The sequence below is a fragment of the Mandrillus leucophaeus genome, unplaced genomic scaffold (genome assembly GCF_000951045.1).
Source record: "Mandrillus leucophaeus isolate KB7577 unplaced genomic scaffold, Mleu.le_1.0 Scaffold421, whole genome shotgun sequence".
Classification (NCBI taxonomy): Eukaryota; Metazoa; Chordata; class Mammalia; order Primates; family Cercopithecidae; genus Mandrillus; species Mandrillus leucophaeus.
This window is the reverse complement of record NW_012104488.1, coordinates 69733-86098: the sequence shown is the minus strand read 5'-3', so window position 1 is coordinate 86098 and position 16366 is coordinate 69733. Positions and strand designations below refer to the sequence as shown.

General features: G+C 36.0%; 1 protein-coding gene across 1 annotated transcript in view; it reads right to left on the bottom strand.

Annotated features, from left to right (window-relative positions):
• PROSER1 (proline and serine rich 1) overlaps positions 1-16366 on the bottom strand; it is a 29217-nt gene that overhangs the window by 10573 nt on the left and 2278 nt on the right. Inside the window, exons 2-9 of the mRNA XM_011992968.1 lie at positions 14680-14745; positions 12207-12275; positions 9912-10006; positions 8840-8933; positions 6891-7001; positions 5082-5165; positions 3668-3746; positions 2941-3036 (exon numbers count right to left, since the gene is read on the bottom strand). Of these exons, the coding sequence (XP_011848358.1) occupies positions 2941-3036; positions 3668-3746; positions 5082-5165; positions 6891-7001; positions 8840-8933; positions 9912-10006; positions 12207-12275; positions 14680-14745 (694 nt within the window). The remainder of the gene's footprint in view (positions 1-2940; positions 3037-3667; positions 3747-5081; positions 5166-6890; positions 7002-8839; positions 8934-9911; positions 10007-12206; positions 12276-14679; positions 14746-16366) is intronic.

Sequence of the window (16366 nt, the reverse complement as noted above, 5' to 3'; positions counted from 1 at the left end):
ATTATTTTATAATTTATTTTATAAACAAGTTTATTTTATATATTTATTTTATAAACTCAAGAGACAAAAAAAAAAAACTAGAGAGGGTAATTAGTAATAAGCACCTGGAAATTAAACATTCTCTTTATAATTATAACCAAAAGTATCTCTAAATTCTATAGACAAATTTAAGGCATAGAACCTGCATGTAGGAAACTACAATATCCTCTTGAAAGGAATAAAATAAACCCTGGGGAAGAAAACACTACCAGCTTGACATGATATAAAGATATACACACATAAATGAAAGGTAAGACTTACTATCATAAAAATGCCAGTTCTTCTGAAATCACTATATTTCTCTCTTTCTCTGTACACACACACACACACACACACACACACACAGTTGTTTTAAGTTGCAGAAAATGATCTTAAGGTTAAGATACAAGATTTCTAATGATAAGAAAAATACAAAAAGAAGTAAGGGGGAGCCTGCCTTATGAAACATTAGAACACACTACAGATCTGCTAGTAAAATTAGTTTGATATAATCATAAAATAAACTACAGTGGAATTTTAATAAAGAACTCATACCTATGTGTGTATGAAACTTAAGATAAATGTGGTATTTCAAATTAGTGGGGAAGACAGATTAATCAATGGTGCCGGCACAACTGGCCACCATTTGGGGGAAATTAAGATGAACTTCTATTTCATCCCCTATATGAAATGAAGTTCCAGATGGAGTAGGTATCTTCTAGGAGCTAGAATATCTGAACTACTCGGGATAAGATCTTAACCAAGGCAACTTGGTTGGAGCTTTGCTTTCACAGCCTGTTTTTGTCTAGGCAAAAGTGTAAAACTCAAAACTCTAAGGGCAAAAGGTACCACAAGAAAGGGCAAGAACTGAAATGATAAATTTTGGAAAAAATGTTTTGCAACTTTCATCAGTGTACTCAACAGAATCCACTCCTGGCTAGTAAAGAAAAAAATAATTATATACTATTGAGCGACTATAAAAGTCTCTAGGAAGGACAAGAAGATAATTAAGCTCTATTCCTACCCCACACACATATAAAAATATGAAGGGTGGTTGACCTAAAAGCTATACATTTAAAAGGATCACTATAAAACTAATTAGAGAATATACATGATATTTTCATATTGTTGGGGTAAGGAAGAATTTCCTAAGCAAGATACAAACTCATGAGTAAAACAACAACTGATATAAATAAAAATTAATTTTTTGTTAAAAAGCACAAATAAAAATGTAAGCTAAATTAGTCTACCAGATTGGCAAAGTTAAAAAACTGAAAATCTTCCATGTTGAAAGGGTGTGAAGAAACTGTATTCTCACATACTCTTATGGACAGGTATAAACTGGTATAGGGTTTTTGGAGAATAGTTTGACAACATATGGGAAACCATTTATTCTTCATATCCCATACCACCAAAACACCCAAAGAAAAAGGTTGGCCTGGCAAGTGTTGGAGTGTTTTAGTCCTTTCTCAGTCCTTTCTCACTGCTTTTTTATGACCCCTTCCTCTCCATGGTAGGAGTAATTTACCCAAATGGTGGCATTCATTAAGTCAATGATACTTCTCCATAGCGCGTCAAAGTTTTACCACTCATGAGAAACAGTTCTTTTTCCCATAACTAGCTGGTGTTTACATAGGTGGCCCAAGGCCACTCAAATGGAGTCTTTATGTCATTAGCAAAGTGAATGGGGAGACAATCATGCCAACTGGCAGTGGAACTTAGGCTACAGCGGGTTGAATTCCAGCTCCTGCCCTATCTCTGCCAGGCACGGGGTGCCCAATTCACCCCCTCCCCAAGTAATTACCCTTCTAATCTGCATGTGATACACCGCCTTTGCACAGAGTATTCTTTGCTACCCCGCTGTCAACTCCATACATATTCATCCATCAATTTCAGTTTCTGACAACTCCTTTGCTGAGTCAGAAAGGTGCCTACCCTAGTGTCCAAAGATTCTTAATAAAAGTTTGGAGGCAGAAAGTCCTCCAGCTCTCTTCAATCTAGCACTTAATAAAGATCCTTAAAAAAAAAGTTGATACTTTGATCTCTCTTGGGTTCTCTGTGCACAAATTCTAGCATTTTCCAAACTTGCTTAAAGAAGCACCAGATCATTAAAAATAAAAAATAAAAATACCAGGCAACCCCACCACAATACACTGAATAGAATCTCTACAAGTGGGGAACTAAGGATACATTTTTAAAGTGCCCCAGGTAGTTCCTGACTACAGAGAAACCACCTCATTGTTGCTTTGTCATTCCTCATATTTGATTATCAGTCTGTTTTTACCCGTTTCCTCCTCAACTTAATTCAATTAAATGGCAGCTTCATTATTGGGTCAACAACCTTTAGCAGTATATTAAGCAAGCAGCTCACATTTACCTTAGTAGGGCTGGTTTGGATGCCTCTCCTATGAGTTTCTATAGCATTCTAACCCTATCACAGCACTGATCATTCCAACTTATCTCTTTGAATCTAAGATGCCACTTGCTATAAATCACATTCTAATTTCAGAGAAATTAAACTATAAAAAATGTGCAATTCAGAACCAATAATGTAGAATATATTGAAATGGGCTTCTCTTTCCTCATCTGTATTTTTTCACTAGACTCTTTGCAAACATGACTCTTTGTGCACCTCTGTATCCACAGCACACAGCACATGATAGAATCATCTAATATTCATTAAATATGTTACTGAATAAATGCTATTAAAATGTTATCCTATACTACAAATAGAGAAAGTGAAGTCCATCAAGACTACGAAAACTATCCAATATTACCAAGGATTCACTTCTAGATCCTTCAGACTCTTGAGCTTATGTTCCCTCTGTCAGAATATTACGTCATGCCAAACAACTGTCCCTTCCAAGTATACATTTGTGTACGAATAAGTTACTTAAACACTCCCAAATAACATGACTTTACCTGTTCCTACAGGATTAGGAGTATATGGAGGTGGAGGGGGCGTACCTGGAGCTATGACACTGGCTAATGGTACCAGACCTGCATGGTTATAAGCACCTAAAATAAAAACACAACAGAAATAAATATAAGTTAGCATTGTTCTGTGACTAGTATTGTTCTGTAACTAGGAGTTCAAACTATATTAATGCAGCTATGCATTATACAAACTCCTATTTAATAGAGTTGATTTTAGATAGAGGTCTAGGTCTAGAGTTAAGTGAAAACTGACACCAAATGAAACAACCAGAGATTCCTATTTCCCACTGCATGCTCATTGCAGGGATAAGCTCAGTGAATGGCATGGCAGGCAGAACCTGCTATACTTAAATTATTTGCCTTTCCTGCCAAACACATATACTTGACTTTTTTAAGTTAAATGCATTAATGACTCCTCCGAACACCAACTACCAAAAAAGGAATTCAAGATGATTTACCAAAGTGAAAACCCATAAATAATGAATGACTAAAAATAATCTGTAATTTATCATAAAGAAAATATCCTAAATAAACTGTCTGCTACAGTGTTGGAGGCCAGGACACTACTAGCTAACTATGGGCATAATTAAGCTCACAGTAGCATATCAGAGGTGCTACAGATTTCCCAAGCACATAGACCAGCACTTACTTTCAATTTAATAAATAAACAGCAAAAAAGAAAAACAAGTAAAAAAATAAGGGAACTCCTTACTTGGTGCAATAGTTGCATGTGGTCGGCATGGAGGTATTGGGTAAGGAACAGGTTTATGTGGATTATATGTTGAAGGAGGCTAAAAGATGGGGGAAAACACAGCAGTTAGAAGAAAACCAAGTAAGCCGTCTCCTTGGCAACTTGTCTTTCAAAATATTTAGTCCCAATATGCTAAAAATGTCCCAGCATACCAACTACTGGACTACATGCGACGACAAATGACGGAAATTTCTTTGCTTTAATAAATGTGGTTGCTAGTAAATTCCAAACGTAGATCTTGCCAAAGATGGTCACAAAGATGTTTATTTTTAAAAATCATCTCCAATAAGGGGTCAGACCTCATCGTAAACAGCAAACTCCTCCCAGGCCCAGACTAAGTTAAACCAAGAATTCCTGTTTCCTCCTACATAACAAAGACAAGACGTCCTCTAGGTTTTACAATCTCAAATGACGCAAGAACTCTCAGTGGCAACATCCTCCTAAAGTGACAGGAATTCACCCTCAGTCCCACCCTCTTTTCTCCTTTTGGAAGACAAAAAGCACTGTTTGCTTTAGCATTTGGCATTCTGACAACTCTAGTAGAATGTAGACTGGAATCAGGAATTCAGGATGTTAGTTGTTCCGCCCTTTGAAATCCATAAATCCACATATTTTACAGTTGATGGAGCTTATCTAAGTAACAAAAAGCATTCAAAGAACTGGTCTTTAGAAAACTGGAAGTACCTGAAGCTAAGCTAAATAAATGCTCTACTTTTCACCTACAGAGAGAGCCTGTGCATGCCTGCGAGGCAGGGGAAAGGCTCTCCTGGTGGTAAGGTAGCCAGATTATTTCCAGCTCCCATAATTGTGGCCCTATCTGAAGTCTTGTGCAAGAACCACGATGTGTGACTATTCTGCCATAAACACTCCACTGGAGTTCTTGTCATGTGGACGGGCAGGTTTTGCAAGGTGGTTGTATGCAGGCCTCTAGTACTCCAACTCCAAAGATCCTTCAACCCATGGGGTGTCTTCTCCTGTCCTGTTTACAGTGCAATCACTATAATCACCATCTTGTAAATACTTTCAACCTCCTGGCTTCACTGTGGTTTCACTAACACTAATTCAGCTAAAGTACAAACTGAGTTAAAACAAACTCTTCACACTCCGTATCTGCAACTGAGCAGCTGAATGCGTCTCGAGAAAAAAACTGAAAGCAATTTGACTGATTTTACTTTAAAATAAAAAGCTTAACCTCAAAGGGGCTCTTAATACTGTTAAATATTTATATTTCCCTCAACCATTCACTCTCTCACTCTCCTACAATTTCTAGAATACTTCAAACTTTGCAACACAAAAATAAAACTTATGCTTTGAGTGAAAAGAAAACTTTAAGTAGGAAGGACTTTGGGCTTGTTTCATCCTTTTCTAAACATACTGGTTTGGATGGTCCAAGAATTCGTGCAGCTATTCCTTTGCCTTCATTAGTACATTCTTCACCATCTTTTTTCAAAGGAGTTCCCTATTTAAAAAAAAAAAAAAAAAAAGATAATTCAAAATTAAGAAAACCCCTCAAACCAGTAACAATAACCAACCTCACTGGATTACACTGAAGAAAAGGACTTGGTAAGAGGGTAAAGACTTGCATTCCCATTTCAATTCTGCACCGCCTGGCAGCATGACCCTGATAAGGTCCTCAGTCCTCCTATGCTATGGAACTCTCGTATCACATGCAAAGGTACTCAGAAGTGAACATGAAAAACACAGAATGACAGGAAAAGATCAAGTATCCAGAGGGACTGGTTCTAGGGCCTCCCCCATAGATACCAAAATACATGGATGCTCAAGTCTCTTATATAAAACGGCACAGTATTTGCATATAACCTAAACATATCCACCCATCTACTTTAAATAATCTCTAGATTACTTACAATACTGAACACAATGTGGATGATATGTAAATAGTTGTTATGCTGCATTGTTTTACTATATTACTGCTTTATTTGGAATACAGTATGTTCTAATTTTTTTCCTTCACAAAAAGGAGCAATCAGAAATTAACTTTCAATGCCACAGTATGCATAATCCTCAAAGAATAAGAGTACCTATGTTACAGTTGAAAGTGGATAAGAAAAAATGGTGTTCTCTATAAAGATTAAGTGTGATTATTTATATTGTCAAGGGTAAATGAGACCTTATTTAAGACTGCTAAAATTTACAGATCAGAATAAGTTGATAGATTATTGCAGTGTGCCATCACCCTAACAGTGTGTGTGGCTAAATGGTATATACTAGCATGGGAGCCAACTCCCAAGATGTCCCTGACCGATCCTCATCTCCTACCTGCCCTTGCAGATTCCCTCCCAGAGTGAAAGGGGCTGACCTGTGTAACACATGGGATATTGCAGAAAGGATGGCATCTGACTTCCAGGCAGCTTCCATTTGTCCTCTCTTGCTTGGATTACTTGCTCTGGTAGAAGCCAGCTGCCATGTCATGAGGACACCCAAGCAGCATTACAAAAAAGTCCTTGTGGTGGACAACAAAGGACTCCTGCCAACCACCAACACTACCTTGCCAAGCATGTAAACGAGTCACCTTGAGGCGCTATTCTTGGGCTCCAATCAAACTTTCAGATGAATGTAACCTCATGAAAAGACCTGAACCTGAACTACCCAGCTAAGCGCTCCAGTATTCCTGACCCACAAAAACCATGTGAGGTGATAAACGTTTATTACTTCAATTCACTAAGCTGTGGGGTTGTTATGCAGCAACAGAAATATAACATTCTTTGAGAAAGTTGTTTTACAAAGAGGTTCGAGGAACATTAGATGATATAAAAACAAGTTTCTTTTTTATATACTTCTCAGAGCCTTTATATGCAGTGTGATTCTCCAGGAAGGAAACGCTGCATGCAAAGTTTCCCAAACACACTTCACTGAATGAAACTGAGATTGTAACAATACTGAGAATTTGAGAACTGTTCCTTTACTAAATGTAAATCAGTGCTTCTAAAGTACTTTGAAAAATAAAACAAAATCATCCTCTCTTCTATTTGTCTTGTTCTATAGATTTTATATAGATATCTTTAATGCTTTAATGAAGTTTAGACATGAACTTTCAATCAGTGGTGGGCCTAGGAATTAAGTTACTGACATAAAATTCCTTTCCTTTAAATACCATTAACTTATTCTACACTTCATACTTAACCATGAGAAGTTTCATATATAGCTACAGAAGTATGCTTACTGGGAAAATTCCATTTATGCGGCTAGGTCTTCCTTTGGGATATGGATTTCCTGGGATCGTTCCACAAGAAGATATCATAGCATGAGGAGCTTTGCAGCCCCCCTTGAAAGCCTGTAATATAACAAAGAAGAGGGGTAGAAAAAAAAATTCTTAAAGTCAAGTATTCTGAACATTGGGAAGCTCAGCTAAAAAAAAAAAATGAGTTAAGGAACAGCACTACATTCAATCTGCTCATACATCATTCAGCACTTACAGTGGTGAATATGACCAAAAGTAATAAGTAAAATCACTTTATTTAAACGGAACAATTAAAATGGTAACATAATAATGTTGCAACTAACAGACTCAAAGAATGTCTTCACAACAGATTTTGTAAATTGTGTAAAAAAGTCTTTATTATCTAATCTGTCCCATTTCTTCAACTATCAAGAAATAACAGTTCAAATCTACAAATGCCAAGGTCATGTGACATTTGAGGAAAGGAGGACACAGAGATGAAAGAAACATGGTCCCTGCTCTTTACAACCCAGTGGAGGACAACATAAACAAATAACATGACACTGGGTGATCCAAAGAGCTAAATACCATTGAAAAACCAAGTAATAATGTTCAACATACTGTTACATATTTATGAGAAATAGTAAGGGAAGGGATTTAGGTCTATTTATTACTGTATCCTCAGCTTCTAAATGATGCCACACACATACTGAGTTGGTGCTCAATACATATTAATAAATGAAAAAACACTATTAGGCAACACATATTCCAATGTATCTATATTATGTTATAGAAATATCCAGCTATATGTGTGTGTGTATATATATATATTCCCAAGTATGTACAATGTTATATATATTACATATTGGTTGTATAAGTCCATTCACAACACCATATATGTAAATTAGCTATATAACTCAGCCCCTCTACTAAATACCCCAACCCTGAAATCATCTGAATTTTTGGCTATAATAAAGAATACCAGGATGAATGCCCTTATATATAAATTTGTATATTTCAACATTTCCTTCAGATAAATTCCTAGAAGTAGAAATTTGGGGCTAAAAAGTATAAATACTTTAAAGACTCTTCAAGTTTACCTTGTAGAAAAGCTGTACTAACTTACATTGACCAGAGGGCCTATTCCACAGAACACTCAGGCCCAGAAAATTTCTGAGAAGGAAAGTGACATGATCGGAACACTTCATAAGAAAGAAAACTACAGCAGTAAAACCCATGTTGCCTTAAAGGTTTTAGTCAAGAAAACTGATAAGGAAGTTACTAAAGTAAAGAAACATGGCTCAGATCTTAACCCTTCTACAACAATGTATGACTAAGGCAAATTTGCTCACAAGCCATCCCTGGGCTTAAAGGAGTTTGTGAGTATTAAATACAACTGAACTGCCAGGCTCATAATAATTAATTAATTCAGCTTTTAGCCATCACAATCCTACCTTAGAAGTAACTATCTTAGATGACAAATCAAGTTTTCCAGGGTTGGACAAGTACTATTGCTCCAATTCTTATAGATTTTTAACTAATAAACTGGAGTTTTAACTAATAAACTTGCTTTAATATTTATCTCTTATGAATCTGATTTAAAATAAACTGGATAACAAAGCAACTTTGAAAAGTTAAGTTCCTAAATAAAGTTTAAAGCAAAAACTTGAAGCCATGACAAAGGTACCAAGGGACCAAGACATAAACATTTCCATGAGGTTCAAGCTGAGTGGCCAACCAACTTCTCACTCTCAAGCCATCTCTTCCCCCTTGACTGTCCCTGTCAACCAGCTCTATTTCCACTCCATAGACCACAGGGATGTTCATTTTTAACCCATTGTACAACAGCATTCAAGTTATTCACCAAAGTTAGTAAGAAGAAAGGTGCTTTTTCGCCTTCAACATTCAGAAAAACCAGCATACCAAGTACATGGCAATCTTCAGAAAACTACCTGTTCAAGTATTCTCTTGCATCGTTTCTTCTCAGACATATTTATCCTGAATAAATCCTCAATAGGACGAGAATTCTGTGCATCAATAATGTTCCTACCAAGAAAACACAATTTAGCTTTTTGTTTAAAAACCTTACATAGAGGTAAGCAATCTTTGTTTACCGCACAAACATATCTGAGTAAGCTTTCCTCGTGACATAGGCAGAAAAGTGTGACTATTTACTTTTAATAGCTCAATTTAAATAATATGTTTACATATAAATATAATAACTGAGGTTTATCTGATTAATGAAAAGTAAAACAGTAATACTGTAAATAAAAATCACTATTTTGAGTTTTTTCAAAATATACTCTCTTCAGTGATAGGAGAGCTATGGCAAGAGAAACCACCCACGTGCAAAATGCATAAGAGTCATTTTATGCTAAATGTATAAAGTTTTATCTTGTGCTTTATTTTAATTTTGTGCTTTCATGGACACCTATGAATATAAAAAGGACTTAAAAATGTATGTGTTACAAATAAATAACTTATCCACTCTTCAGTTACGCAAAGGAGTAGGTTCTTTCCTTGTCTTTTTGAGCTTACATTCATTACGGTCATCTGTCAAATGCTGTGGTAGGTGCTTTCACAGACTTTCCGATGTTTAGAGTTCATTACCCTATTAAGTGGGTAAGAGTCTTATTTTTACAAGTGAGGCAAATAAGGCTCAGAAAAAATAAGCACTTTGCCAAAAAAAAAAAAAATTATTGTGTCAGTAAGTGAAAGAATCTCTAATTCTTAAATTCCTGTCTTTTCAGAGTAGGAAGGCAAAGCAAATAACTGAAATACAAAAAATCAAATTAAACAATCTTGTTAAGCCCCTTCGTTTTATAAGTTATAACCATGTGTGTAATAAGTACACTAGATACTTTTTCTCATGAAGAAATCAGAATGTATCCCTATGCTTTTGACTGTATTTTGTTAGAGTTCCTTTCACTACCAGAATTTTGACACATTAACACACACTACTTAGACACTTAAAAGGCTTCCACATTTTTTCCCAATGAAGTAAAAAGAAAAAGAAATACTTACGAGGCTAACAGTTCAAGAGCAACTAGTTTGTCTTTACTGAAAGTGAAACAGTTGAGTATATTGACCACTTCTGTCGGCTGGACAGCCACCATTTTCTGTTAATATAAAAAATAATTTTATTTTTAACACGTGAAATTTTCATGCCAGAAATTACCTTTTTCTGGAAGTATAGTTAAATGCTCTTAATATAAACATTTTAGATAAAATATATCACATTTTAGGTGAAAACCACTTACTCAAAAGAAAGTTCTAAAAATAAATGAATTATACTCATATTCTATCAATGTAACCATTTCAGCTGAAGATCTAATGAAGATCTAAGTTCTCCTACAAGCTCTTTTTTTAATCCACATTTCTCGATGTGTTCACTTACAGAATTAAAAAAATTAGAAGTATTACTTTCCTCAGAAAGGTTATATAAAAAGGTTATACACATGGGAAATTAAATTGTTCAAAGGTTAGAAAAACATTATTATGCTCCTCAGGGGGCTAAGTATGCCACAGATCAGTGCTTCCATGGTGTTAAACATATTTCAAAAAAAGGTTACACTAGCCACATAAGGTAGGGGAAAAGCTGGGTTAAACAGGTTTCTCTACTGCAGAACTTTATGTCTTATTTTAATTTAATGTGCATTGTGATGCAAAAAGATTGTGTGGAAAGTTAACATGATTATTTGAATAGGGTACCTTTATTTTTGAAGAACATCCAGAAGATTTGGCCAATTTGGAGATTTATGTTAACAGTGAAGGAAAATTAAAAGCAACATCAACATAAGAAGTAAGACTGGCTAGAATCAATATCCAAGAGTTCCTAAAATTTGGAACAGTGGTTTTCACATACTATTATTTATGCACTACCAGAAGAATTGATAAAATTATATGGCCCTTTGCATATTTTTAAATTGATACCTAACAATTTTATCAGAAGTTTAAATACTCATAAAAGGTCGATTTTCTTAAATACATTTATATATCTGTGAGAACTTTGAAACTACTAATTTAGCTCATTTAATTTATGGAAATATTTACCATGTAAATTAATTGGTGAAATCAGTCTTCAGTGAGAAAACAATCAAATCAGACTGACTTTGTTAGAAAAGGTCAGACTTCATTTAATTCAAGTAAGTGTATTGAGTTGTCCCTGTGATACCCTTCTCACCTCTGAATTTTAAGTCTAAGGCAGGGAGACAGGCAAGCAGGCCTCAGAGTTTTGTCATGAGTTTGTTGTCCTGATAAAATAAAGCAAAGCCCTCATCAATATTCCCCCTCCCTCAGCCTCCTGGGTAATTAGGACTACAGGAGCACACCACCACACCCAGCTAATTTAAAGTTTTTATATTTTTGTAGAGACAGGGTCTCGCTATGTTGCCCAGGCTGGTCTAGAACTCCTGGCCTCAAGCGATCCTCCTACCTCAGCCTCCCAAAGTGCTGGGATTACAGATTTGGCCACCACCCCGAGCCCCTTATCAGTATTTCTTATCGAGCCTCTCTGCTTTGCTCTCCCTCTCAAGAGCAAAGCACTGTCCTTTTGGAACCTGGAGAAACATCTTCACCCCAGAGAACAGGAGCGGAAACTCTTTCTTTAGTAAAGTAGCAAAAAAGCAAATATTAAAGAGGAGGTCACAAAGTAGCACTAACAGACCCAGATACTTTCCTAGGCTCATCAGTTTAGAAAGTTAAGGATCTGTAAATTGATTTCACTGAAGATACCCAGGCCTGATATTGCTTCAAAAATCTTCCTACACAGGCAGATACTCCTGTGTGATCTAGATGCTCCTGCTGACCTAGGTTCTAGAGCTGTGCTATCCAATATAGTAGCCACTAAGCACATGTACCTATTTGAACTAATTACAATGAAATAAAATTAAATATAGTTCCTCAGATGAGGCACATTCAAGTGGCTACCATAATGGACAGTGCTGATATAAAAATTTCCATCATCACTGAAAATTTATTTGGACAGTACTAACTTTTCTAAGACTAAATAGAAAGATGGTGAAGATGGATATTAAAAAAACAGAAGTGCAAAAAACCATTAAGAATTCAAATTCCCATATTTTGCTTGCCAGTGAAGTTTTCCTCTAACTTGCCAATCAGGACACTGCGGCATACAATTCAAATGTACAGTTTGGAAAATGTTAATTTTTTAACATAGCTATTTTCAATCAAAGTACAATAACGCTTAGAGTTTGCTTTTCTAATGCAAATAAATTACAACTGAAATCAACTATAGACAACTGGGAAAATTAAAAATACTTAAATTCTACGTTCTAAAGGAAAAAATAAGTTACTTACATGCTGTAATGCTTTCATTGCCTTCAACTGGGGCTCGGCCCAGGAAAAATATCTCAGCAAATCAACCACCTGAAAACAAAGAACAGCTCTAATGACAGCATGTTTGCAAGCATTTCTATAAGACTTATTTCAGTACTTGACATTATAATTCAACGTGTGCAGCCCAGGCCCAGGTGATACAGGTGGCATTAAAGTCTGAAAACTGTGCTAACAGAATAGCGACATGTGGTTACATAACCTTAAATCACTTACAATCAAGTAAAATTTAAAAATTCAGTTCCTTAGTGACACAAGTCACATTTCAAGTGCTCAAGAGCTACGTGAGGCTGATAATTACAATAATGCACACTGCAGGAGAGAACATTTCTACCATCACAAAAAGTTCTACTAGACAGCACTGGTCCAGAAAGAAAGAAAAATATACAATACAGAAAAAACAAAGAATCCTAATAAGAAAAGGATGGTTCAAAGTACTAGACAGAGATGAAATGTCGGCTTAGGAATATAAAGATGGACTGTGAATGGAAAACTTTTCAATGTGAGGGGAGAAGAGCACTCACAAGGGCACAGTGGTATGTTTTAGTGTAGGTCCACTAACTTTAGTCCTAGTAGGTCTTTTAACTTGAATCTGGAGGGCATAAACTCAAATCATAAATCTAGTCCCTTAAAAATGTCAAGAATCAACATGAATTACTCCAGCAGCCCCTAAATGATACATCATTTGAGAGCTCAGACTGTGCAGCTCAGACCAGCTCCCACTACCACCTAAGAACTTCAAACAAATGAGGGAAGCATTATGAGATAGCCAATAAGAGGTGAGCACAGGGCATAAAGATCAGGACACTGAGATCTCAGCATGATCACCACCACCCTGTTTCACTGCCTCCAAAGACGTTCCAAAGGGGGAAAAAAGTGATACAAGAAGACAGTTCCTGAAAATATGCTTAAAAAAAAAAATTTTTTTTACTCCTTATAAAGAGAGACATATATAGCAAATAAGTATTACGTATACTTTCCAGTTAATTTGATAAAAGTATAAGTCCTTCAAACTTTGATGGGAATAATGTTCTTAATATCTAATAAATGCTGTATTTTACCAACCATAAAATTTTACAAGCCACCACATCTAAGATACAAAGAAAAATCTTTAATACAATAAGCTCATTTAGAAAGTAGGCTTAATAAACTTTGTAATGACTTTAGCAACGTGGAAACATCACTCAGGGTGGTACATCACATACACACAAGAAAAAAATGCTATTAGCTGTAAGAAATTATAAATCTTTTTAAAACATTTAAATTTTTTCTTTTTTTGAGACAGAGTTTTGCTCTGTCACCCAGGCTGGAGCGCAAGGGTGCGATTTTGGCACACTGCAAGCTCCGCCTCCCGGGTTCAAGTGATTCTCGATAATAGGCACCAGTCATCATGCCCGGCTCATTTTGGTATTTTTGTAGAGATGGGGTTTCACCATGTTGACCAGTCTGGTCTTGAACTCCTGACTTCAAGAGATCCGCCTGCCTCGGCCTCCCAAAGTGCTGAGACTATAGGTGTGAGCCACCGTGCCTGGCCAAAACATTTAAATTTTTAAGATCATAAAGTAACTTTGTAAAGCAATGGGAAAGCTGAAAAACTGACACAAAGACCATAAATGCAAATCATAAAGCAGCTTTTGAGAATTTAGTGGGCAGAACTTCTACAGGCTTAAGGTCATTCATGCTTTCAAGTTTTGAAGTTCTTGAGAAACCAATGAAAAGTTGGACCATTTACTAACTCAATTGGAGCATTTATTAACTCAGTATGTAATTTATTGTCCATCCTTTCCCTGAGCTGTTCTCCAGACATTCTTATTAATATTTATACCTGATTTCCCTATCAAGAATTTTCTAACTATCCCTCAGAAACATGCCCCCTTGTGTGTGTGACACACATTTATTTTAATTAGCAAACTGCCCCTAAGGTGGAATGAAGTTTTCACTAACCATCATGCTTAAAATGTTAATATTCTGGCAGTTACAGCAACTACTTATTAATAACACTGTGTATTTTTCTTACTGTTGAAATTTTTATCTAGTGGCTTCATATAAAAACATTTCATTATTTGTTCACATTTTCTTTTATATTACATGATGAATTTTGTAATTGTCTTACATATAACTATAAAAATTTGGGTAAATTTACCATTACAACTTTCTAAATCTTTGATATTGTGCCCAGAACCATAAACGCTTTGAATTGCTTTAAGACCCTATATTTAAAATCATTTTAAAATAGGAATTGGGGTGAAAGTGGAGAGGTGCTTAGTCCCTGAATTATAAATTCTGTGAAGTTTTCTGCCAAAACTGGGAGCTTCTCGAGTTCCTGAATAAATACAGCAAAAAGGTAAAAGCAATTCTGAATTCGGCCAGCAGACAGACATTAACCAGAACATTGGTATAAAAAGAAGGCTTTGTTTAAACAAATAATGAGGAATACCTGTTCACTAGAAAAGTATCCATGCACATATTCAATTGCTTTTAATTTGTATTCTGTCAAAACAGCCTAAAAAAAAACACACACACAGTAAAACAGCATTAATATACGTAAACAGCACAGTAATAAGTATCTATCAAAACTGCCTAAGCAACTCAACAGGGGCAGGTCTACTTCAGCCCTGTCATGCAGAGGAACTAAGGTCACTGTGGTGAGAGGCCCTTCCTTCCACCTTTCCAGGTTCACTACTGTGAGGGACACACGGAGCAAGCAGGAAGATCTGCTGGGCTTCCCTACTTGCTTCTACAAGGAAAGGGAATACAATTGTAATAGACATGATTCAACATTAGTACGCGTTACATTTAGAATTCCTAAATACGTAATTAAAGAGTTTCAAAACATTCCAAATCCAATCACAATGTCATTTTTAAGATTAAACATATCAGATGTCGTTATTCATCAATTATTGAATATCTATGTGCTAAGTGACAGGAAGAATAAGATAAGGTCTAGTTGAGGCTCTCAGTATTTCTATAGGGATATAAGAATGCAAGAAGCCCTGAATTCAAAGTCTGTGCCTGCCACTAACTGGCAGTGTAGACTTCAAGAGGCATTTTAATTCCCTTTGAGTTTCCTCACTCAAAGAAGGAACACCATTCACCAACCTCAAAGAGTTACTATGAAAACTATAATAGTGGACATTAGATGTGACATATAATAGATAATCAGTAAGTGATGGTTCCTTTCCTTTATGGAATCTGTCAGTGGGTGAGGGAGAAGTTGGTGGCTTTGATGCAGCACTATCTAGAGCCCACTAAATCACATAGGCTCCCCTTGCAGCTAATTGCTCATCTTAGCGATGGAAATAGCTGTCTTAAGTCGGTAGCCACTAATCATTAAAAATGAACGAATCCCTTTGCTTGTACTACAAAATAATTATAATCATATTTTTCACATATATCATTCTGCTAGGAAAAAGTATTATGACCAGTCAACTGAAGTATCCTGGGTGCTCAGTAGTTCAATATTCACTGAAAAGGGAGAAAAAGGCATTCTAAATAATGTACTCCTAGGAGTTTTACTATCAATATAATAATCGGACACAGTCAAATACAAGTTTCTGAACAAGGTCTTGGATTGTACTGATGCCAAGCCATATCTCAATTCTTCCATCAATGCCTGAGAGACCCAGCTGTAAACCCAGGCAGGGAAGCATGGTGCTCTGCAAGCATAGTTTGAATACGGCCCACTGCCCCCAACTTCCCACCTGGGGAGTCTTGAGCTGACTAGTTAACCTCACAGAGAGTAGGCCGCCAGCTTTAAGTAAGAAGTACAGTGCCTACACCTTGTGGATTGTAAGGAGAATCAAAATAAATCATGACTGCAGAAGTGCTTAAAAACAGGCTCACAAAGTAAGTGCTCACTAAGTAATAGCTATTACTCCCTCCTTTTTGAGTAATCAATCAAGCATTGCTTTTTCCCCCTTTCTACTCCCTTTCCCAGTTCTTCTAGCTAGTGGCTTCTTAAATGCCACTAGTTTCAAATGACAGTAATGACAACCAGTATTATCTACTATATAAACTCACTGTGATACTCAAGAGATGACCTGGTTTAAACTGACTTACATTTACAAAGAGCAATTTTTTAAAAAATCAATAGTAATGCTCATATTTAGATATGCCAATAGTTT